A 25,722-nucleotide genomic window follows, 5' to 3' on the forward strand; every position below is an offset into this window, starting at 1 on the left:
TGATCTCCAATGAAGGTGCTTTGTTTGAATTTGCACCAATAGCCTCAAAAATCAAACCTTCACAAAGTATGACAGGAACATACCAAGAACTACCATAAGACCTGCACAACTAGCCACACATCTTCTTCTAGATTAACAAGCTTTCATGATGTCAAAGTCCAATAGAATGACAAGAGATCCTTGACCAATTAGAACCATTCTACCTTGCTCTAACACAATCAAATCAGTTGCCAAATTGCAAGCCTGAGTCCACTATCATTGATGCCAAGATTGAATGCACTTGCTACCAATAACAAACTTCATAAAAAATGAGCTTGTGAAGTCAAGTTCTCAATTTTTTCTTTACCTATATCCACTTTTACTGGTGCTGCCAAAAATTAATCCTTCAACAACAAAACTTTCACAAACATCACATGTTAACTTCCAAAAAGCTTTAACAAATTGAGCAGCCAAAATTACAATAACACGGACACCCAGTAGCAGGGACTCAAACAAGCTTTACCATAGCTCAAGTACATCAACATATACACAAGAGGATTTGATGTACAAACTTGAAAAATGTTGCAGATATCCTAATACCCTCCCACAAACTCATAGTAAGAGAATTCTTAGTATGAGTTTGGAATACAAAGTCTAAACATAGATGAGCAGCCTCACATGAAATCAGAAAAGCATTTTGTTACACAAGACCTCAATCCATGAGTTCCAAATCCATGAGTTCCAAAACATGACAGTAAGAAATTTCATCAAAGTCCTTAGTATATCCAAATCATGTCATGCATCCAGTGATATAAAAGTTGCAAAGTCAAACTGATCCAAGGGAGAAGTAACAGTGATAATCCAAATTCAATGACAATCCCAAATATCTACCACAATTGTAACAACAGAGGCAATCAAGTGCAGTCATAGCTCAACCACTAATTATATCTATAATTCACAGCTTAATGCAAGATTCAATCTCTAAAAATCCTTTCAATATGGCCAAAATAACCTACTTATCAGGAATGTATCATGACAACATAATGTTACTAACCAGAATGATAGTAGCGAACAATTAAGCTGTCCAAGGAATTGAATTTAGCAAATTTCAGAACACCAAAAGTATCAAAGGGGGAGAATACCAGAAATTGCAGCAGTCAGTTTTTCCTCCAGGATCGAATATGAAAATTGCACGACCAGTTTTGCCTTCATCGTGAGATTGAGGTTCACGGAGAAGAATTTCTCCGTAATCATCGAGAACCTTCGCAATGGAAAGAGGCTTGACGACTACACCGCCGGGATCGAAAACGGTGATGCATAAACCACGATGGTGAGTAAAGAGAGTGATGCTCTGCGACGAAGGCAGTAGCAAATCAGAAAGTATCTCACCTTTCTTGCTGTTCTGATCTTGATCTTGCGAGAATCGGACATTGCCGTCGTGTTTGCGCTTGACCTTGATCGGAGAAGAAAACGCTTGAACACTAAATTGATTCTGCAGTTTCAGATCGACTTCAGAAAGTACAAATTCAGTTTCGAAATTCTTTGATTGCTTGTGTTCTTCCGAAGCGGTGATCGCGAAATCGACATCGTTGCAGCAAGAATAACTAAGAAAACAAGTAATAGCCCCAATCTTGATGGAGAAACCATCAAAATCTGATGCAATCGAAGGAATGAAAACTGGAATGATTGGACTTGTGAAGCTGCCGAAAACGAGTGAATTTGACGAAGTTGATGATTCCAGATCTTGAGGAGAATTACTGAGAATTTCAACATCATCAGATTCATCTTCTTCACAATATTCAGAATCGTAAGCGGAAGCACGATCTTCATCTTCATCCCTCGGGTATCGCTCTGATACCATGTTATGAATCATGGAATCGAAGGGATAAAGATCATAGATGTCGGCAAGATAGAGTGCATAAGAGTATTCATGAGGAAGATACTCATAGAAATTCATATTGAATGAATATAGATTGATAAAAGAATGAGTAAAATGTAGAATGGAGTAGCTTATTTATAGGACTATTTGGAGTAACTAACTCCCTAACTAACTTTCTAACCTCCTAACCAACTTGGTAATCTATCAACTAACTCTAGTTGATTAACTAACTATCTATATTCTTAACAAACAGTGTTAAAAATTATATATTTATGAGAGAAAATACTTTCCTCACCTTTTATAATTGTTTTAATTTGCAATAATATATGGGGAATTGTTCTTAATATCTATAATGATTTTCTCTTATCGTCTTTTTTTTTTTTATAAAATTAAATCTTTATATCGCATAAGTGGAAGAGAAAGAAATGAATCATATAATGTAATATGTGTTCTAATTTATTATTATAATTTATAAATACATTGGATTATTCCCATCCATGACCTTATAATAAATTGATTATAAAAAATCATATATTTCTCTTTTAATAAAGAATGGCTTAGTAAATCTCATAAAAAAGCCTTGTAAAAGTTAAACAGAGTTGTGTTTACCGAAAAGAATTAGACTAACACAATGTGACGAATTGAATATGGGTTGGATTAATTACTTAATTTTGGTTTCTGACATGCTTCAAATAAAATCATTTTTGGTGGCGAGAGTCTATGGGTAATTGGGTATAACAGAGTAAACAATGCCCATCCACTAACATGGTATGATTAAGGGTATACTGTATTTATTTATTTTTCTTTCTAATCCATTTTAACTAGGATAGATTTCCTAGACTACAATATGCCAAACGTTTATACCAACCACAATAATATGGTGTGTGGTGTTTTCATTTTCTTTTATAAACCAAAAATTAATCGTTAATTTTGAATTGATATATTCTTGCCAAATATTATTATACATGCTTTCCATTTTATGTGCATTGTAGGCTTTACTTCCGATAAGAATGAGATTTTGAAAGCATGTTATGCATCAAATGCACCATATAACGTCGATGTAAAGAAACGGTTGAAGAGTTTGGGGGAGCTCGGGAGAAACAATGGGCCAATGCTCCAGGACCACATAAGAGAGGGAGACGCCACATCCCAACCCAAAACCTTAAGGTGTTAGGTTAATGGATCACCTATCTTATAAATCCAACATTCTTCCCACGCATAATCGATGTGAGACTTAAACACTCACACTTGAAACCCAACAGAAATTATGTGAAACTGCTGGCACAACGGTTTGTTCAGACTTCAAACCCTTCAAAACAAATAAATTAGAAAGGAGCCCACTTAACTGAAGCAACTTATAGAATGATTGCAAAGGGATTAGTCGAAGGCCCTTTTGCAAACCCTTCTCTTAAAACTCATCCTTTCAAGGTAGCTTAGAAATGAAAACATGTTTAGGCTTCATCTAAAAGGAAGTTCAAAACTCACCCTTTATTGTTTCCGGCTTGGCCCTACGATGTGCAATCATAGATTCACAGGTTGATCATGAATAGTTGCCGTGAGAGGTGCCTTCGTGCCTTCTTCAAGCTTTTTAGTTTTCATTTCTTTTATGGGAATTTTTAAGACAATATTCTATTTCAATCGGAGTTATGTATTTTACGAAAGACTATTTGAATGTTTGAGAATGCTTCCGTTGTATGTTATAATTATTTAGTGAATGTTTTTAGATGAGAAAATGTGACATTCTTTTTGAAATAAAATTAACAATCTTATACAAATAAAAGAGACAGAAATTTAGGGTGTTACAAAAGGCACTCTAAAGCTCAACGTTCTCACTCTACTAGTGATGGCCGTTGGGGCTTAGGGTTGGTTTTGCGAGGGCAAGACGAGAGTTACGTTGGAGCTGCGACTTGTATGATTAAAGGTTCATAGTGTGTCTTAGAAAGCGAAGCTTTGGGGCTAAATGCAACAATCATTTTGACGGAGCAACTTTCCTGCAAAAGCACCATTGTGGAGATGGATTCAAGCACCATCGTCACAACGGTGCAACAACGATAGTTTAATCATCAATATTGGGGTCGTGTTATTTGCAAGTGTCGCGAGTTTCTGGATCAAAATCCTATGGCCAATCTAGATTGGTTTAGACGAACTGGGAACCACCGGGTGGCTCTTGCCTCGGCTAACTAGGTTGAAAACTTCTCAACCCACCACAACATTTCTCGTTCACTCCTCTAGCGCGCAAAAAAATTTGGAAAATACGTTCCGAAGTATTTTTTTAGTATAAAATTTACACTATAAAAAATTTGGAAAACGTTTTCCGAATTTTTGTGACGGTAAATGAGAAATATTGTGGTGGGTTGAGAAGTTTCCAACTAGGCTCATAGTGAGCCCAATAAATGGTGGGTTTCTAATTTACCTATTTGTATCCTCAAGCATATACAAAACAATTGTGTTTTTCAAAAAAAAAAAAATTAATAATAAGAAGAAACTTGTGAAAAATAAAAAATAAAAAAATAAATTAAGAGCATGAATAAATTAAGAAACTCCCGCCCGCATAAACCCACACCACCCCACGGCCCACGCAATCTCTTATATATTCTCACTGTCACTTCTTGTGAATCCTAATTCTCCGCCGAAGAACCATTTCTCAACTTAGGTTTCAAGTTTCAACAATGTCGAACGATATTCGATTCTTTCATCTCAACACCGGCGCCAAAATCCCTTCCGTCGGCTTAGGAACTTGGCAGTCCGATCCTGGCCTCGTCGGTCAAGCCGTCGCTTCCGCCATCAAGGTTTATCACTTCATCTCCATTTTCGTTATCATTCATCAAAGTATGAAAATATCTTGTATTCATTATAATTAGAATATGATTTTTGATTATTCAATTTGATCGTACATTACAGGCTGGTTACCGTCACATTGATTGTGCTCAAATCTATGGCAATGAGAAAGAGGTAATTAATTTGTTTATTAGGTCACGATGATTCATGTAATTTGTGTGAACTGTGAAAGAGATATTTGATTCATTTTTTGCTGCAGATTGGTTCTGTGTTGAAGAAACTGTTTGATGATGGTGTAGTTAAGCGTGAAGATTTGTGGATTACCTCTAAACTCTGGTTTGTTTATTAGTTTATTCTAGACTTGATTAATTAGTTTTGTTTTCATGTTTTCGCGGATTTAATTAATTAACAATGCTGGTAGAATAGGTTAATTTTTTATTTGTTTATTTGTTTATTCTATACTTGATTAATTAGTTTTTGTTTTCATGTTTTATCGGATTTAATTAATTAAAAATGCTAGTAGAATTAATTTTTTTTTTGTTATTGATTAACCATTTCTGTTATGTTACTCTCGCTGGTTGCTAAGACACACCTCCATTTAGACATGGTGTCCGACACTGACACATGATTATGGGCCTGTTTGTTTCAGCTTTGAAAAAAATGTATTTTTTTTTTTTTTTGTATTTTTGAAAATAGATTTTCTAAAATTGATTTTCAAAATAAGTTTTTTATATTTGTTTTTTCTAAATTGAAACACTAGTTTTGACATCATATAACATAAACACACATTATTAAATATCAAAACATAGTCAAAATCACAATGTTTTCAAAAAGTTGTATTTCAAAAATTATTTTTATGAAAATCTATTTGAAATAGCTTCAAAATTAAGTGATTTTTCGAAATTTTGATATCCAAAAAAAGTTTCAATAAAATGATCAAATACCTAAAATCACATTTTAAAAATAACTATTCAAACCAAATTTTTATTTGAAACTTTTATAAAAAGTTTCATTGTAAATTTTTTGTACACAAAATTATGTAACAGTGCAAATATTTATTTTTTCTATAACAAAAAGGCCCTATATTGAATTATGTCATCTTATTAAATTATTATCGGTGTGAAAGTGTCGGTGTCTTTGTGTGTTTTGTGTCTTGTCCATGTCTGTGCTTCATAGGTTATAATAAGTAACATTGATGCACATGCTTATACATTCATTCCTAGATTATTTTGTAATTTCATTGTAACTGAGAGAGAAAATTATGTTTACTGAGAGTTCACAGTTTTTTAACTCACAAGAAAAAGGAAGAAGAACATAGTGGCTGCCATGGAGTAGACACTAAATGAAATTGTTATCTTTCTAATCATTTCTTTGATCGTTGAAAGGTTTTATTTTGTTTTGTTTTGTGGTGAATTTTCTGATCTAATATTCCTATACAAAAGTTTATGAATATATAGTCTTCTTCATTGTTTAGAACCTAAGGATTTAATAAAATCATATGCAGGAACACTGATCATGCCCCAGAAGATGTTCCGCTAGCATTGGACAGGACTTTGACTGACTTACAGCTTGATTATGTAGATTTGTATCTTGTATGTATTAATATCACCCAATCACATATTCTCCAACTGCTTGGTTCTGATCATCATTAATTTGTTGTAAAATTTAAAGTGAAACTGTGAAATTCTGAAACATTAATTTGCAAGGAACAGCCTTTCCTTGTGGTCATTTTAATTATGAAATTGTGAAGCGACTTAATTAAACACTGCATTCTTTTGTTGTAGGGAAAAACACTGTTGTAGTATTTATTGTACACGGCTTGTTTAATAGACTGCATAGTTGTTTGGAAAATGCTATTCCGTCTGGACTTGAATATATTTGGTCTAAATTCGAGCAATATATGTTTTGACTTTTGCTTATATTTAAGTTTAGAGTAGTACATGTTTAACTGTTTATTTCTAAACTTTTCTTGCAGAGCAATATGGAAGTAGTTGTTATTTGTTAAGCTCTGTGTCTTGCAGATTTATCGACCACACGTATTGTTTAGTCTAGGGAACTTAATTTTCACTTCCTGCATATGTTGCATTACTTAGAGGCTTTTATTTTACTATTAATCTTCTTCTAATGTTTTCCTTCTGATGCATGTAGGATTCATTTAATCTAATTTCAAAAAATTGTTGGTTTAATAGTTTACTTAGGACATAATAAACTGTTAACTGAGATTCTTTTATTTCAGATCCACTGGCCTGCTCCAATGAAGAAAGGATCGAAGGGCTTCGCGGCTGAAAATCTTGAGCAACCAAACTTAACCGGTACATGGAGGGCAATGGAATCACTCTATGATTCTGGCAAAGCACGGGCTATAGGAGTAAGCAATTTCTCCTCCAAGAAGTTGGGGGATTTGCTTGAGGTTGCTCGTGTTCCTCCTGCTGTCAATCAAGTGGAATGTCATCCTTCGTGGAGGCAGGACAAGCTGCGTGATTTATGCAAATCCAAAGGTGTCCATCTCTCTGTAAGTTTCCAAGTCTTGTATGATCATTGTTTGTTTCTACGCATTACACTGCCTATTTTTATGAAGCCTTTCTGTTTGTTGAAACTCAAACTGAATCATTATTTTCTTTTCTTTTTTTGCATGGTTTTCTTTAATTAATTTTTAAATTGTAATCTTTTTAATGTGTAGGGATATTCACCTTTGGGTTCTCCTGGAACAACCTGGCTTAAAAGTGATGTCCTTAAGCATCCAGATCTAAATATGATTGCTGAGAAACTAGGCAAGACTCCCGCACAGGTAGCTCTTCGCTGGGGATTGCAAATGGGTCATAGTGTTCTTCCCAAGAGTACACATGAAACAAGGATAAAAGAAAACTTCGATGTATTTGATTGGTCTATACCTGAAGACTTGTTGGATAAATTTTCTGAGATTGAACAGGTATTATTTGATGGTTTCTCTCGGTCTATATAGTTTTAAGAACAAAAAATGTTAACTTTATTAATACTCCGTATTGTGCTCTAGTTGTGAATAGAGCTGAAAATATTATTAGTGTCACTTTTCCATACATATAAAGAATAGTTTTTGGATTCTTTGGTTTCCGGATAATCTTATGTTTTGGAGCTGGAGAGTTGGAATTCATTTTTAGTAGAAGCTTGATAAAGCCTGTTGCTTTTTATTTGATATGTATGATCTCTGATTTTTATGGACATCGTCTAGTTTTATGACAGTGACTTTTATTGTTGCAGGCAAGATTACTCCGGGGTGCCACATTTTGTCATGAATCGTATGGTGGCTATAGAACTGTTGAAGAACTTTGGGATGGTGAAATAAATGAGTTGTTAGATTGTTGATTTCATGAAATTTTGTTAAATGCTTGGTTTGAGACTTTCTCTCTATCTTAGTGTGTATGTTTGGTATCACGGTCGATATGTTAGAATCATGGTAATTCCCCATGATTTTCCAAAAGCTACACTCTGTTTGTAGCTTCTGTCACCCGTGATTCTGGCATACCCACCGTAATACCAACTATAGGATTAATATCTTTTGTTATTACCCTATCCCAAACTTGAGAGGGATGTGGGCTTTGGACTTGTTAGATAGAGCACTTCGTTTACACACGCTAGTTTATTTCTATTTTATTTGTTTGCTATGAGAATGAGATACCAAGTTTCTATTGCATCATAACTTTGCTATTGTAATTTATAATTACTATTATTTGAAATACAAGTCTACATTGCCTTTCAATATGAGGCATTGGGCTTATGCTGCCGGAGGTGATAGTAGTACTTTTAGAGACGGATGATAAGTGCGACGGGAGTCTACAATGCTCTATGCATATGTCGTGTGCAAATGTCGTGGCAGGAGTAGGATCGGTCAAATCGTCTGCAGTACATAAACTGCTTGAATAGAAGTTATAGACCCTTTTTGGTAGAAGTAATTCTTTCTTTTGGTAAAGTCTCTGCCCTTAAAGTGAGGCATGAGACCATATGCTGGCTATTGACTAGGCCTAAGACTTGGAACTCACCATTGTGGTGACTAAATCATATTTTCTAATTCTGGTAGATAATTATCAAAAGGCTCCGGTAATGAGTCAAAAGTGCGTAGTATTCTTAAATATTGTTTGATTTTAAATACTAGCCACTAGTGTAGGATTGAGTTTATTAGAAGCAAAACAACTCTCTTACTACTTGTAAGGGCATACTTATTTCATCTTGGCTCCTTTATTCCTCCTCTTATACTGTGAAGGTCTGTTTGGAGCATAGTTTTAAAAACCGGACTGGACCGGTCGGTCGGACTGGTGGGGTGGCCGGCTCGGTTAGCATGCAGAACTGGTTCTGCTTTTAAACCGGAGAAAATCGCTGTGAACCGGCCGAGTCGATGGTTGAACCGGGTAAACCTGCACGTGAACCAGACCGGTTTGGAGAGGAAATGAATTATTTCAAAAAAAAAATCCAATTATGTTGGATATGGGAATCGAAGACAGATCCTTTCTATACTTTAGCATCATAATCACCACTAAGTCACTTGCACTTATGTGATATCCATTATTACTGAAATATATTTAATACTATTGTACTAGTTATAAAACACCATGACATTCCTTAAAAAAAAACACCATGGCATATATTAATAAATACATTGATACTTTTTTTTCCTTATTATTTTAAATTTAATTTTCATATATATATATATATATATATATATATATATATATATATATATATATATATTCATTGTTTTATTTTAATGTAATATATTAAATAATGTTGTTCTAATTGAAAATATGATATAATAATACTTTTATTGACTAAATTATAATATTATATGGTTGGATATGTGAATCAAAATATAAATAACGATAAAATGAGAAGCTTTTGTGTTTTTTTTTTTTAAATATATGAAATTTTATTTAAAAAAGTTTAAAGGGATTTTTTTTTTATTAAATTTTATTGTTATGAAATTCAAGTTAATATTTTAAATTTTTTATATATGTCGGGTCAATAGTTGTGCGGTCTGACCAGTGATCCACTGGTCAAACCAGTGAACTAGTGACTCAGTGCCTCGACCGGGTCGATCGTCGGTCCGGGTTTTAAAACATTGGTTTGGAGTGACACAAAATATGATAAAACTATGGCTTAAATATGTCATTAGTCCCTGCACTTGTATCATATTTTGCTATTAGTCCCTGCACTTTTTTTTGTTTGGTCTTGGTCCTTGCACTTTAAAAATGATTTGCTTTAGGTCCCTGACATTAGTCAACTGTTAAAAAAAATGTGAAAAGTAACGGAGTGTCATGTGGCCAAATCATTTCATGCCATGTGGCACAGTAAAATGGTTATTTTTTAAATGCAAATAAATAAAATAATTAAAGGGGCGATGGTGAAGAGTGAAGACATAAAACACAGCAGGTTTTTTTTTTTTCTTTCCTTTTTAATCGTACTGTTACACTTACACTTGTTATTATTTTTTTTATAAGATGTTATTTTTTTTTATTACACTTGTTATTATTATTATTTTATTTAATTGAAAATAAAAAATAATCCTTTTACAGTGCCACATGGCATGAAATGATTGGGCCACATGGCACTCGGTTACTGTTCACATTTTTTTTTAACAGTTGGCTAACGGTAGGGACCTAAAGCAAATCTTTTTTAAAGTGCAAGGACCAAAACCAAACAAAATAAAGTGTAAGGACCAATACCAAAATATGATACAAGTGCAGGGACTAATGACATATTTAAGCCTAAAACTATTCTATTTTTAGGGTCGTTTATTTTATCCGGTTAAACAAGTCATCTATATCTATATTCAAATCCGGTTATAAAAACCCGATAAATATATATAAGTTTTTAATCAAATATATTTGTTGGATAACCTTATCCAACACATTGGATATCCATATCCAATAGATAATTTGCTAAAAAGATAAGTTCTTTTATAAAAAAAAGTTTAAGAATTTGTTTTGTCGGAAAAAATTTCGAGTTTTTTTTTCCAGATCTTCCTTAAAAGCTTTTATATACACTTCTTTATTCATACTCTCTTGCTCTTTTGATTTATTATTCCTAAAAACAATAAGTAAAATATTTTAATAAATATAAATAAAAGTACTAATATTTATTGAAACAAATTAAAATAGTAACAAAATTCATGTATACTTACATGTCATCAATTTCCCCATTCTAGGACAAGTACTTGACCAAAGACCAAGAAATATTAATCAAAACTATAAAGTACTAGGAACTACTCTCAATTTCGCTCAAGGTAGAGATTGAACACTCGGGTGAGGGTTATCCTATTTACTCCTATTGGTTGCCCTTTTATTTGGCATTTGAGGAATCAAGTATGACCAACAAAAAACATCCAGCTAAAATATTTTTTTAACTCTAATTAAAATAACTTTATTTTTAAGAGCAAGTTTACAAAAACAATAAAATAAATAAACATCCAGCTAAAATTTGTAATAATAAAGTGTTTTCAAGTCTTTTACATGTAATTGTCGGAAAAAAAAATCTCTTTACATGTATATATGATTTTTTTTTGGACTCATGATTTTTTATTGAAGTTTAAAAAAAGGAAGAAAACATTACAGCACCCAGTACATTATTTTCCATAATAGGAAAAGAAAAGGACAAAAATCAACCAATTTTGCTTGCTGAGGGTATCAAACACGCGACTGGCATCGATTAATTGGTTTTTAGTTTCTATTGTATTTGGTTTTATGCTGACGGTAAACTTTTGAGGTTCTTTCTAGCACATTTTGTGTTAGTCAGAACTCACTGTCGATGTTAATATATTCAATTTTTGCTTGTTAAAAAAAACAATAATACACATGATCATTATTATCACATAAAATTACATCAAATAAGTTACATCGAATCACTAACATTATCGTCACTTCCGTAGAAGTGATATGTTGTTAAATGTTAAATATTGTCATACGAGAATCTATCTATAAGTGTCACAAGCAACAGAACAAATATTCAATTTAAATATGCTTTGATTAGTGTTAACAATTAATTCAATTCTTCTTGTAGGAAGGGGTAATAGAGAACCTCAACCACAAGAACAACAACAACCTGCTGCCCATGCTCCGCAACCCTTGAAATTCTCTGAATGGGATCCCAGATAGATGCTGATCGTACCTGGTGATCAGAATAGATTGATGGCCGGTCCGTTGAGCGAGCGTCCACACCGAAGGGGGGGTTTGTACCTGCAGGCACTCCGATGCTTAAGTCAGCACGAGAATGAGAGAGATACAAGTGAAGAGAGAGAAAGTATGAATGCTAATGATTTAGAATACCTGGCTCTCCTGTCTAGGAGAGCTTATATAGTGCCCCCAGCGCTGGGCCAAAGGTTGGTCTATTGGGCCGGGATAACCGGCCCAATAGACTCAACTGCCAAGATAGTCCCTGTATCGTAGGGGAAGGCCGTTACTTGCCTCTATCTTGGTTGGAGCCGTTCCGCTATTCGCGGGTAAGGGATAGGCTCGATGACAGGTGTGCTTGGATAAAGGAGCACGTGCTAAACGTGCTGCTTAGCTGTTAAGCTATGGTGAAATGGATCAACATGCATGGATAGACGAGCACGTGTTTAACGTGCTGCTTACCCATTATGTCGAGCATGACACGTCATTGGCTGACGTGTCGGGGAAGTCTCCCCTTATTGGGCTGTGCCCCAAATGTCGGGCAGAAGGGATTGGGCCAGCTCTTGGCCCAGTCCAGAACAGGAGCCCCCCAAGTCGTTGCTCCTAGGCATAGGAGTAATGACTTAAGGTCCAGGCCCGCATGTCGAGGAGTTGTTTTCCCCGTCAATCCTAGGAGGAGTTCATAATTCGTCGATCGTTATTGTTGCTCGTTTGCGCGAGGAGCGCATTTGTATGTTGCTCGTAAATTCCTCCTTGGAACGACGAGGAGAATTATCCAAGGAGGAAGCTTCCCTTTGCTCGTGACGCGTGTCAGGATGTTCGTGGAGGAAATTACGGGGACGGAATTTTGCCTTCCTAATTCCTGCTTTTGGTTCCTCGACTATTTGTCGAGGAAGTATTGTGTATGTGCATCCAGTTAAAGCTGCCTGTTTTGGCGGGCACGCTCATTTACGTTTGTTTTGCTTGCCCGTGATTCGCGCTTGTCCGAAATGTCGGGGAGATAATTACGTTGGTGATAACGACGAGTTCCTCGAGGAACGCGTCGTCAGTTCGAAATGACCTGAAAAGACAAGCGTTACGTCTTTTCAAGCCACGTGTGTGGGCTATGAAGAGGCGCAATAATTGCCTAGGGAAGGGCTTTTTATTGCTTCGCTTTTCGAGGAGATTTGTGGATCGTTAGATCCATCGCGTCTCTTCATTTCTGCGAGATCAAATCCCAGCCCTTTGATGGTTTTAATCTGGGTCATTGGATCTGATCAAGGGTCATGATACGATCGTGTGCGTTGCTTCGCGACGTATGGCGTTTTGGCTCCTTAGGCCTATAAATAGGAGAAGAGGGGATCATTTGCAAACTTTCACTCGTTGCATTCTCTTCATTCTCCTGCTGCTGCTTCAATCTACCGAAGTCTCAACTTGTTGATTCAAGGTTTTTCTGCTAACAGTTCCAAAGCTTCGACCTTTGCTTTCTCTTTATCAAAGGTAATGTTCTTTTTCGTTATTGTGTAGATTCAAGCTTTCCCTTTCATACCCATTTTGTTCTTAAGTATGCGTTTTGCGTTTGTGTGTTAGTGATTATCTCCAGTTTATCTGTTGTTTTTTCCTTTAGCATTTGCTAGATTTGCGTGTTATGCAATGGATTTTGACCCTCTTTCTCTTGCACCCATTTCGTTTGCTTTGTTTGGGTTTTTTGGGTTCTGTGTTTGGGTCATTTCTCTGGAAAAAACCAAGAACATCTTTGCGTTTTGATGTTTTCTGGGTAAGGACGATGAACATGTGTGAATATTCATGTTTTTCTGGGAAGAACATGAAGAACACTGATGAATGTTCATAGTTTCCTGGGATTCCATGCGCTTTTCGTCGGGGAGGAGAATGCTTTTTCTTCTCCCCGTTTATTGTAGCAAAAAGCTAGGTTAGCTGAACCTTATGTCGGGGAGCTTCTCCCCATTTTCGCCTACGCGAATCTTGCGTGTCTTTGCGAATTGTATGAATGTCGGGGACCTTCTCCCCGCTTTTTCTATGAGAAAATGAGTTTGCTGAAACTCTGTGTCGGGGAGCTTTTCCCCGTTTTTAATTTCGCGAATGTTTTAACTGTCGGGGACCTTCTCCCCGTTATTTCGCTGGGAAATTTGTGGATAAATGAGTTTGTAAAAACTCTATGTCGGGGAGCTTCTCCCCGTTTTTAACTTGGGATTTTATCCAAATTAGAGTTTACTTCTGAGCGTCGAGCAATAGTGTTAGCTTGTGTCGGGGAACTTCTCCCCGTTTTTGGGCTTTCTCCTCGTTTCCTCTGTTTTGTCTTTGTTTGCCATTTTGATAAGGGCTTTTGGTCGGGGACATCGTCCTCGCCCTATTTCACGCCCTTTCACTTGAATTGCGGTGAAAGGGTGGATTTGATATGACTGTCGAATTCACTTTATTTTCGCTGCTTTTCAGGTACTCAAAATGTCAGATACAGAGGAAATGACGGGGAGCCAAGCAACGTCAAAACACAAGCTGGTCGACACTATTACTGACCCAGAGCTGGCTTGGGTTGCGCCCGAGCCCCGGGGGATTGCTTCGACGATTACCGCGCAGGATCCGCGGCTTTTTACCATCGTCGAGGAAGCTGGTTCGGAGAACTGGGAGGTTCGAATGCCTGCTGAGGGGGAGCGGGTTTGCTCATCGTACACGGGATGCAGCTTCACCATGTACGAGATGGCGTTCAAGGAGTTGGGATTTCGGCTGCCCTTCAACGATCTCGAAGCCGGAATTTTTGGCCGGCTAAGAGTGGCTCCTTCACAGCTTCATCCAAATTCACTAGCGTTTATCCGGGCCTACCAGATCCTTTGTCGGTATCTGGAGGTGGAGGCTACTGTTGCCCTGTTCTTTTATATCTTCCAAATCCAACGCCAGAAAGTCGGGGATCGACAAGGTTGGATTTCCTTAAAGCATCAGTCGAGCAAGATTTTTAGGATGTTCGTTGAGTCTGCTCGGGGCTTCAAGGAGAGATATTATGTGGTGAGGGCATTGACGGAGTTTGCCGAAGATTCCCTCCACATGGAGAAGCCTGTATTCAACGAGGACGGGACTCCTCAGTTGGACGAGGAGGGGGGACAGGTAACGGAGTGGGTTCTCCGGTTTCCATTATCGTGGTCGTCAGAGCATTTTGATTTGCGGACCGACGAGTATCTAACTGCTGCCGAGGATCTTACCCCGGCCGAAATGGCGGGCTTTCAAAAGCTCCAAACATATGTGGATGGCTTTAAGCCTTGCAAGGTCATGACCAACTTAGGGGAGGTTGCTTTGGACAAGCATGGTAAACCGAGGATCGAGCCTCGTTTTGTTAATACCAAGCTATTATTGTCGTGCAAGACTGTTTCAGCCGAGGACACTCTGCTGGGTATCCGTTTTTCTGCATGCCCGTCTTTTACTTGTAATAAATTTCAGTATTTTTATGTTTGATTTCTCCCCGTGATTCTGACCACGTTTTTAACTTTGCAGGTAGGATGGCAGATCTTGCTAGTGAGCTTGTTAGGATAGCTGCTGAACAGAAGGGAGAGAAGGCTAGGAAAAAGGCGAGGAGGGCCAAGCCAACCATTTTGATGGGTGATCAGGGTGCTTCGGGGAGCGTCTCACAATCTTCCCCGGTAGGCAGTTCCGCTGGGACTCCGGGTGGTCGAACGAAGAGGCATCGGGAGGAACAGATGACGCCTATCGTCGACCTGTCGGAGGGGGACGGTGGCTTTGTCCTCCCCGCGTGTTTGAGCAACCGGAGCTTTTTTGACAAAAATCCCCTCCAGGTGCCTGCATCGGAGAAGAATTATATACTGGGCGCTTCTGCATCTGCCCGACAGAAGCAGCTCAACGAGGATGTTGCTGCTGTCATCTGTCTGGCGGAGACAGCCTTGGTGCTGAATGAAGGGGGACCAACTCATGAGGTGGAGAAGTTGGCTGCTCGGAATGCCAAGCTGGAGGGAAAAATTGTGCTGATGGAGGGTGAGCTGATCGATCTGAGGGGGAAGCAGGAGAACTATGGCCAGCTGCTGAAAGATGTCAGGGAGAGCCGGGATGAACTGGAACTTGTGAAGAAAAATCTTGAGGGAGTGGAGGCCCGGAGTGCCGAGGAGAAAAGACAGTTGGAAGGGGTGATAGCTGACCTACAGTCCAAGCTGGCTCCTGCTGCCGATGAGGGTGCTGAGATTTCCAAGATGGTAAGTCGGGCTGACCTAGTCAAGGAGATCAAGAGGCAGCGTGGTCTGATGTTGGCGAGCATGATCCATGGATGGAAGAATGCGATCGCCCAACTTAGGGTTGTGAATGCCGAGCGTGACTTGATCACTGAAGGTATTCACAAACTCAAACGGGTTGAGAACGGGCAGATCATCATCCCCGAAGAGTACAGGGAAATGGAGCTTGAGGAGGAGAAGCTGGATGAGGAGGCGGTTGATGATGAGGACGAGGAGGATGAGGAAGTCGAAGAGGAGGTTGTCGGGGAGGAGAGGGCACCAGAGGGCAACCCAGAGGGTCATGATGAAAGCTCCTGATCTTCCCCGGATTTTTATTTGGGCCTGCGCGCCAATGACTTGTAATTTATTTGTTTTTTTTTTTTTTTGTTTCATGACAATTTACTTTTGGGGGCCTGCGTGCCCGGTTTTTGTAACATTCGAACAAGTGGGTTTTTATGCCCGGTAATTTATAACATTGATACTCGTTCTTTAATCCTGCTCGTCTATTTTGTTCTCCTCGTGTGTATGTTTAAATTATTGTTTTCGTTTTGCTAAGTTATGCCTGCGTGGAATGTGCATGTCTTTATGCTTGCTCGTTTTTAACTTAACAACTTTTTGGTTTTGGTATTCGTATACTTGCTCGACATTGTTGTATGCCTGCTCGACAAAACCGTTTTTATATTTGTAAGTTTTTTGTTGCGAGCGCGTTTCGTCGAGGATGTCGTCCTCGGATTTAACTTAGAAAGTTTAGGGAACTAACTAAGCGCCTAGAGTTGTTCTCTGAGGCTAATACGGAGGCCGACACGTTGTTGTGCCCGTCCCCGCGGCTTGAACTTCCCATCGCGAGCTGGGCGTTAAGCCTTGGCACGAAGACGAGGAGCTTGTCTCAAAGGTCATCCTCGTCGGGGAGACGCTCTGCCCTTCCTGAGCCAGAGTATCTCCTTTTCAATTGTTTGGATCGAGCACGTGTGCCCGCGTGCTTTCCGTTGTCGAGGTGTCGGGCTCGTTGCTAGAGGATCCGAGCAGCCTTTTAGAAGTGTTTTTTGCTTTGGCAATAACTTAGCTATAATATTGTTTTAGTTTTTGGGCGTTCCAAGGTCGAGGAAGTTTCTTTCCCCGAAGGTCCTCGAGATAGTACGCGCCATTTTCTGTTTTGTCGATGACGCGATATGGTCCTTCCCAGTTGGCCGCCAATTTACCATCCTGGGAGTCCTTAGCATTTCGTCTTAGGACGAGGCTGCCCACTTCAAATTCTCTTTTGATGACTTTGACGTCATGTCAGGCAGCTATTTTTTGTTTAAGGGTGGCTTCCCGAAGGGATGCCCCTGTACAAATTTCTTCGACGAGATCTAGCTCTTCACGGAGAGCTTCGTCGTTCATTTCCTCTTCGAGCGGCTGCTCGGTTCGGCGAGATGGCTCGCCCACCTCCACGGGGATGACTGCTTCTGTTCCATATACCATTCTAAATGGAGTCTCCCCGGTTGTGGAGTGTGGTGTTGTGCGATAGGCCCAAAGGACGCTTTCGAGCTCCTCGACCCATTTCTTTTTGTTTTGGTCCAATCTTCGTCGTAGGCCGCGCAGGATTACTCTGTTGGCGGCCTCGGCTTGCCCGTTAGTTTGGGGATGTTCCACGGAAGTGAAATGTTGCTTTGTCCCCAGAGCAGCGAGGAAGTCTTGGAATCCTTTGTCCGTGAATTGTGTCCCGTTGTCTGTGACGACGGCTTGTGGTATTCCAAATCGGCAGAGTACGTCGCGTTTGAAGAAACGGAGTATCCTGAACGACGTTATGTCGGAGAGGGGTTCTGCCTCTACCCACTTGGTGAAGTAGTCCACGGCGACTATTAAAAATTTATTTTGGTGGAGTCCCTTTGTGAAGGGGCCAAGTATGTCCATGCCCCACCAAGCGAAGGGCCATGGTGACGACAAAGACTTGAGTTCGTGGGGAGGAGCTAGGTGCATGTCCCCGTGTCGTTGACATTTGTCGCATTTTTTCACATGGTCCTTTGCGTCTTGCTGCATGGTGGGCCAGTAGTATCCTGCTCGAAGAGCTTTCCTGGCCAGCGATCTTCCTCCCAGGTGCTGGGCGTTGATCCCCTCGTGTACCTCGCACAGGATGTAGTCGACTGTTTCCTCGTCGACACATTTTAAGAGTGGGATTGAGAACCCTCGCCTGTATAACTTTCCGTCGAGGATGACGTATGCGCATGCTCGACGTCTAATTATGGCTGCTTCTTTCTGATTGTCGGGGAGGGTTCCATTTGCGAGGAAGTTATAAACGGGGGTCATCCAGCAATTTTTGTCGCCAATGACATTTATGTCGAGGACGTTGGTTGTCTTCTCGATGCTTGGTCGAGGGAGTACTTCTTGAATGACGGATTTGTTTCCGCCTTTCTTTTTTGTGCTCGCCAGTTTGGACAGGATGTCTGCCCGTTTGTTGTGCTCGCGTGGAACGTGTTGCACTTCCACGGATTCGAACTTAGTGATTTTTTCCTTCACTAATGCTAGATATTCAGAGAGATTGTCATTTTTGGCTTGATATTCTCCCAATACTTGTGAGGCAACAAGTTGTGAATCTGTGAAAATTTTTACTTCTTTTGCCTCCATGTCCTCGGCCAACCGTAGCCCTGCTAGGAAGGCTTCGTATTCTGCTTGGTTATTTGATGTCGGGAAGGATAGTGCTAGGGATACTTCGATGATGATCCCATTTTCGTTTTCCAGGATAATTCCTGCTCCTGCTCCCGTGGAGCTTGACGCTCCATCGACGAATATTGTCCATTTGTCTGCCTCGCTTGTCGAGGAGGCTGGACTCGTCATTTCGGCCACAAAGTCTGCTAGGACTTGTGATTTTAGCGCTTTCCTGCTTTCGTAACGAATGTCGAATTCGGAAAGCTCGAGGGACCATTTGAGCATCCTGCCCGCCATGTCTGGTCGACCAAGCAATGATTTGATGGGTTGGTCGGTTCGTACTATGATTGTGTGTGCTAGGAAGTAGTGGCGTAGTCTTCTTGCTGCGTTGATCAAGGCAAGGGCCACCTTCTCGATTTGTGTATATCTGAGTTCGGGCCCCTGGAGAGCCTTGCTTGTAAAGTACACTGGTTTTTGTCCTTGCGTTGTTTCACGGACAAGGGCTGCGCTGACGGCCTCAGATGCGACGGAGAGATAGATGTATAACACCTCCTCGACGTCCGGGCGCGAGAGGACTGGGGGTTCGGACAGGGCCTTCTTAAGATGTTGGAGGGCCTGCTCGCACTCGTCCGTCCATTCGAACACAGCTTCTTTCCTTAGTAATTTGAAAAGCGGTAATGCGTGTTGAGCAGATTTTGCTACGAAGCGAGATAATGAGGTCAGCATTCCGTTCAGGGTTTGTATGGATTTTTTGTTGCTCGGAGTTGGGAGCTCCGTAAAGGCACGACATTTGTCGGGGTTGGCTTCGATTCCTCGTTCTGTTAGGTAGAATCCGAGGAACTTTCCTGCTCGTACCCCGAAGGTGCACTTTTCTGGGTTGAATCGCATGTTGTGTTTTCTGGCCTGCTCGAAGACCTTACGTAGGTGGGCGGTATGGTCGATTTCCTCGTGGGATTTTACGATCATGTCGTCCATGTAGACTTCGAGCATGTCGCCTATTTCTGCCCGGAATACTTTGTTCATCATCCGCTGGTATGTAGCACCAGCGTTTTTTAGACCGAAGGGCATTACGTTGTAGTAATAGTTGCCCGACTCGGTCATGAAAGCTGTTTTTCCCCTGTCGGCCACAGCCATTGGGATTTGGTTGTATCCTGAATATGCATCCATAAAAGACAATAATTTAAAGCCAGAAGAATTATCGACTAATTTATCAATGCAGGGTAAAGGATAGGAATCTTTAGGGCAAGCCCTATTGAGATCGGTATAGTCAACACACATGCGCCATTTTCCATTAGATTTTTTAACTAGTACAACGTTTGACAACCAGGTAGTGTATCTGGCTTCAGAAATAAAATTTGCCTCTAGGAGGTCTTTTACAGCTTTTTCAGCAGCCTCCGCTTTTTCGGGAGACTGCCTACGCCTACGTTGCACTACAGCACTAGCAAGTGGGTCGACAGTAAGTTGATGACAAGCGATGTTTGGATCCAGCCCGGGCATGTCGGCGGCGTGCCATGCGAACAAGTCAGCGTTTTCTCTGAGGCAGGCTTTCAGCTGCTTCCTCGCCAAATCGGGGAGCCCCGTCCCAATCTTGACTCCTTTTTCTGGATCCTCGCCAAACTGGACTATCTCGAAATCTCCATCTGGAATGGGGCGATAATGTTCTTTGCTCGCCTCGTCGTCCTCTTTCTCCTCCTTCTTTAGCTTTTTCTCTTCCTTGTGCTCTTTCTTGGAGGTGCGGCTGTCGAGGTCAACAGAGCTCACATTTGGGGCGGGCAGACTTGATGATGCTTCCGGGGAAGGCTTTGGTGGTGCTTCCGAGGAAGGCTTTTGCTTCTTTGGGTCAGGAGCCTTGCCAATGAAATTGTTGCCTTTGGATGCTGCGTCAAAGCATCTTCTTGCAGCTTCAATATCCCCGTGTAGAGTAGCAACCTGCCCCTTATGAGTATAGTACTTCATCTTCAGGTGGGCAGTAGAAGGGACAGCAACCAGGTCTGCTATGGCCGTCCTGCCGATGATGCACTGGTAGAGGCAAGGGCAGTCCACGACCAAGAATTTCACCCTGATCGACTTAGCAGTCTCTTCGGAGCCAAAGGTGACGATCAGGTCGACATAACCCCAAGGCCTAGTAGTTGCTCCATTGAATCCTGTGAGGTCTGAGCCCATGTATGGGGTGAGGTGTGTCTCGTCCAGCTGTAGTGTTCTGAATAAACTGGCGTACATGATGTCGCATGAGCTCCCCGGATCTATGAGCACCCGGCGAACGTCCATGTTGGCCATATCTGCCCGGACAAGGAGAGGAATCTGATAATTGGCCGTCCCACCGGGCAGCTCTTCGAGATAGAAAGCTAAAGGCATTGATCGCCCTTTCGCCTTGTCCAGCGTTGCGTTCATATTCGAGGACGTGTTGATGAGATCCTCGAATTTTCTTTTTATTGATCCGACGGTGTGCTTGTCCATGTGACCGCCGGATATGACGAGTGAGTCTGTGAAGTAGTCCCCCGTGGTAAGCGTAGGACTAGTATGGGTGTCCCCAAAACCGCTGGGGATAGCAAAATCTTCAGGCCGGGAGACGCTCATAGCTATCTGCTTGGCGTTGTTCTTCCCGGCTGGTTGGGGAGGTACTTCCTCGACCGCGCGTGTCTCCGCGGCCTCTGGTCGAGGGTCGTTGTTTCTTTTCACGAACTGTCTTAGTTGTCCGTTTCTGATCATGATTTCAATAGCATCCTTCAGTTGGATGCAGTCGTCGGTCCTGTGACCATAACTTTTGTGGTATCTGCAATACCTATTTTTGTCTTGGCCGGGCTTCAGGGGGGTTGGCTTTGGTTGCTTCACATTTGCTCTGTCGAACTCAGAGATGTGAACCTCAGCGAATATCTCTCCCCGTGATTTGACGAGGGGGGTGTAGGTGGCGAATGTGCTTGGAGGGCCACGAGGCTCTCGTCTTTCACCCCTCCTTCTGTCTCTACCCCTCTCGCCACCCCTGTCGCCGCCTCTATCGCTTCCCTTGTCGCCACCCCTGTCATCGTTCCTATGGGAGGACTCGCGGGCAGGGTGGTTGCTTCCAGGTCGGGCAAGGCGGGCGACATCGGCTGCCTGGACTTCCTCGTAATCAATATACTTTTGAGCTTTTAGGAGGAGGTCGTCCCAGGTGGGTGGTTTTTCTATGCCCACAGCTTTGGCAAAATCGCTGCCCGGGCGAAGGCCCCTCTGCAGCAAGTATTTTTTCATGTCGTCGGTCGTTTCGACCTGCACGGCCTCTTTGTTGAATCTCTCGACGAAGTTGCGGAGAGTTTCGTCTTCAGCTTGGTATATGGCCTCCAAGGCGTGCACAGTCTTTGGGTGCTTGCGGGAAGCAGTGAAGTGTCTGCAAAACTGTTCAGTAAGATCCCTCCATGAATGGATGGATTGAGGGGGCAGGCTTTGGTACCATGCCATTGCTCCCTTCCTCAGCGTGGTTGGGAACAGTCTGCACCTAATGGCCCCGCTAATGTTCCTGAAATCCAGGTTAGCGTTGACATTAGCTATGTGGTCGTCGGGGTCGGTCAAACCATCGTACGCGGGGAGCGTAGGAGGTCTCTCGAAGCCCTTTGGGACATGCTTCCTCAAGATGTCTTTGGAAAGGGGGCATCGGGGATCGCCCTCGTCACTCCCGTTGGGAGAATAGTCCTCGGAGGACCGAGGAGAGTAATCGCCGGGCATGGGCGTTGGACTGCGGGATTTGCGAGGACGGTAGCTGCCCGACGCGCCATGCTTGGCCATGTTCGCCAACCCTTGAGGTGAATGGCGGCGCGGAGCTTCGTGTTTTCCTTTCTTGCCCGGGGAGAGCCTACCCTCGCGATGTGGAGGAGTACGATCCCTCTTCCGAGGAGTAACTTCGACCCTCTCTAAGTCGGGGCGTCGATGTTTGACGGCCGCCGGACGGGGAGGGGAAGGAGTAGCCTGGTGTCTCCGCGGGGGAGAGTTGGTCTTTCTGCGACGCCGGCTTTTCTCCAGCGCGGCGATTCTTTCGCTCTGCTCGTCCAGTCGACGATTTTGAGCCTGCATGGCCTGCGTTGTTTGTTTGAGGGCAGCGATCAAGGCTGCGACCTCAGAGTTGGCCAAGACGGCGGGCTGTTCGGCGTTGTTTGCCGGAGCTTCTTGCTTGAATTGCGGGCGTTTGCCCATACGACGATCGGTTAGGTTCTCAACGTCTTCTTCATCGGAAGAGAGTGAGGTTTCCCGTCCGTCGCGGGAGTCGGTTTCAGGACCGCGAGATACGGTGGTATTGTCACGCACCGGGGATAGCACGGTGTTATGCTGCGGCGGCGGAGAGGACGGAACGTTGAGCACGCTGTCGTCGCCGGCGTCGGTGTTGAGTGGCTGCGAAGAACTGGCCATGATGAAGTTTCTTGAGAGGTTTGGTTTTTTATCTTTGTTTCTTTGAGGAAAGGTTAAAGAATGGGGAAGAACTCAGTCCCCACAGACGGCGCCACTGATCGTACCTGGTGATCAGAATAGATTGATGGCCGGTCCGTTGAGCGAGCGTCCACACCGAAGGGGGGGTTTGTACCTGCAGGTGCTCCGATGCCTAAGTCAGCAAAGTGAACAGAGAGATACAAAAGAAGAGAGAGAAAGAAAGTGTAGAATGGTTTAGGATACCTGGCTCTCCTGTCTAGGAGAGCTTATATAGTGCCCCCAGCGCTGGGCCAAAGGTTGGTCTATTGGGCCGGGATAACCGGCCCAATAGACTCAACTGCCAAGATAGTCCCTGTATCGTAGGGGAAGGCCGTTACTTGCCTCTATCTTGGTTGGAGCCGTTCCGCTATTCGCGGGTAAGGGATAGGCTCGATGACAGGTGTGCTTGGATAAAGGAGCACGTGCTAAACGTGCTGCTTAGCTGTTAAGCTATGGTGAAATGGATCAACATGCATGGATAGACGAGCACGTGTTTAACGTGCTGCTTACCCATTATGTCGAGCATGGCACGTCATTGGCTGACGTGTCGGGGAAGTCTCCCCTTATTGGGCTGTGCCCCAAATGTCGGGCAGAAGGGATTGGGCCAGCTCTTGGCCCAGTCCAGAACAAATGCATTGCATCATATTCTTATAATCAAATCACAGGGCTCTGAAATCTATATATACATGATATTTTTCAAAAGATTTCAGTCATTTATTTCTTACAATTTCAAGTTCATCGTTATTTTACACCTTGTTTGAATTTCTTTTGTTTTTATTTCGTAATACCATGTAATTTTGAATAACTGGTTTGTTGCCTTATGCACAAACTAAAAGACACCTTATATTTTGTTTTGTCAATTAAGTGATATATATGTTTGGTAATATTTTGAAATAGTAGTAATATAATTTTGCATCTCTTTTGAAATCAAATATTTTGAAAATAATTTATTGAGCTTCAAGTTAAACCTAAGATGATCAATAAATCAATGAGGTAGCATGCAACTAAAAACATTTTAGATTGTTGACATGTGTCTATGAATTATGTTGTTTTTTCATAGCTTGATTTCCATGATATCTTCTGAAAGTATGATGAATATTGAATATGAATCACATAGACTTAGCCGGGTGAACTGAAAGTATGTGCAACTTCATTGTTCATATATGTGGAAGACCATCAATTGTGTTTAAATTAGTTGATTTTAATTGAATCTTGTTATTGTTTAATGTGTTGGATATCATAGAAATGATCAAGGCCATGTTTCTTTTTGAGTGCAACTATTTGGGCTAAATATCATCAAGCAATAATATTTATAATAAGTTCCTCTCCACATGGGTTATGCATTTCAACAAAACAATTAAAATATATAAACTTAGATTAAAAACAATAAATTGAGGGATTTTCAGATTGATTGAGTAACAAACAAAGAGAATTAAAAACAAGAATTTTTATGATGCAAACAACGATTACACCTCTTTGAATTAGCTAACCAACAAACCGGTGGACATTGGACCTCAATTATTTATTATATAATAAAATAATTAATTAAAAGAGGTGGTGGAGGACCGACCGTCAACACAGCGGTCAAGGCCGAACCACCGGTGGACGGTGCGGCGAAGCTCCGATCGACACAATGGTGGACGGCGGACCTCCGGTGATCGGCGATGCGGTCGGCGATGATGCTCTGGCGGCCGGCCGCCACCAATCACCCTTTAATATTTAATCATTTTTTGAATATTTTAATTATTTTTTAATTCAAAAATCAGTATTTTAATTTTTTCTGAATATGAATAACTGTGAAGAGAATGACTCTATTTATAGGTTTTGTTTAGCAGGTTTGGGCTTTTCATCGCGCCCCATCGTGTAGCATCGTAGCCACGATGGCTTCAGAATTTTCCTATCGTGTGTACGATCGATCTCATCGTGGCATGATAGCAGGATTTACTTTATAAAAATAAAAGATTTTCTTCAAAATAAAAACAAACCCATCGTGCTGCGATGGCTCCTCATCGTAGCCACGATGTAATAGTGTATTTCTTCCCTTTTTTTGTCCTTTTTTTTTATGCGTTTTTCACATTTTTTTGTTCTTGGTCAAATAACTTCATATCTTTAGGTGTTTGTTTGCATTTGGTCTTCAATAACTATTAAAACTACTAAAAACTAATCTAAAATACCACTAAAACATTACATTAATTCCTATCATCAAGGGACTAAGGTTAGTCAGCTGCCTCAAGAAGTAATTGACAGGTAGTCAGTGAGGTTGTAATATGTCTAGATTATTGGATTAAGTCCTTGAGGTACAAGACAAACTTTCTCAGTGGAGCGGATTGGAGTAGCTTCGTTAACGGTGAACCAGTATAAAAACTATTGTGTCACTCTGCTCTAGTCCCTTTTATTGTTGTTTTTTTTCTTTGTTTAGCGTGTGTTGAGTTTAGAAAAAGAGTTTAAATTATTTAGAAACTCAATTCAAACCCCTTTTTCTTGTGTTTCTTGAACCATAATTTATTTTTTTCAAAAAAAAGTAGGCCAATTAATATGAGTCAGATGAATTAATATTTTATAATAATAATAATAATAATAATAATAATAATAATCTAACAATGAATTGGTCCAACTGGCAAGGATCTTGGTCCCCTTATGCATGTGGCCAGGGGTTTGATTTCTGGCTCATGCGTATGGAGAAAAT

General features: G+C 41.2%; 1 protein-coding gene across 1 annotated transcript; it reads left to right on the top strand.

Moving 5' to 3' along the window:
* The first annotated feature begins 4,388 nt into the window (after window positions 1-4,388).
* LOC123924425 (NADPH-dependent aldo-keto reductase, chloroplastic-like) lies at window positions 4,389-8,309 on the top strand. Its single transcript, XM_045977307.1, has 7 exons — window positions 4,389-4,647; window positions 4,760-4,810; window positions 4,896-4,972; window positions 6,141-6,228; window positions 6,873-7,148; window positions 7,317-7,565; window positions 7,874-8,309. The coding sequence occupies exons 1-7, from the start codon at window positions 4,528-4,530 to the stop codon at window positions 7,976-7,978; spliced, it is 966 nt and encodes a 321-aa protein (XP_045833263.1). The 5' UTR covers window positions 4,389-4,527; the 3' UTR covers window positions 7,979-8,309.
* Window positions 8,310-25,722: the final 17,413 nt, after the last annotated feature.

This window comes from Trifolium pratense, linkage group LG4 (genome assembly GCF_020283565.1).
Source record: "Trifolium pratense cultivar HEN17-A07 linkage group LG4, ARS_RC_1.1, whole genome shotgun sequence".
Classification (NCBI taxonomy): domain Eukaryota; kingdom Viridiplantae; phylum Streptophyta; class Magnoliopsida; order Fabales; family Fabaceae; genus Trifolium; species Trifolium pratense.

Bases quoted from the DNA above. Each gene is read 5' to 3' on its own strand.
- LOC123924425 (XM_045977307.1), top strand. From the start codon at position 4,528: ATGTCGAACGATATTCGATTCTTTCATCTCAACACCGGCGCCAAAATC. The intron at 4,811-4,895 runs GTAATTAATTTG...TTTTTGCTGCAG, and splicing joins TCTATGGCAATGAGAAAGAG to ATTGGTTCTGTGTTGAAGAA. The intron at 4,973-6,140 runs GTTTGTTTATTA...AATCATATGCAG, and splicing joins TGGATTACCTCTAAACTCTG to GAACACTGATCATGCCCCAG.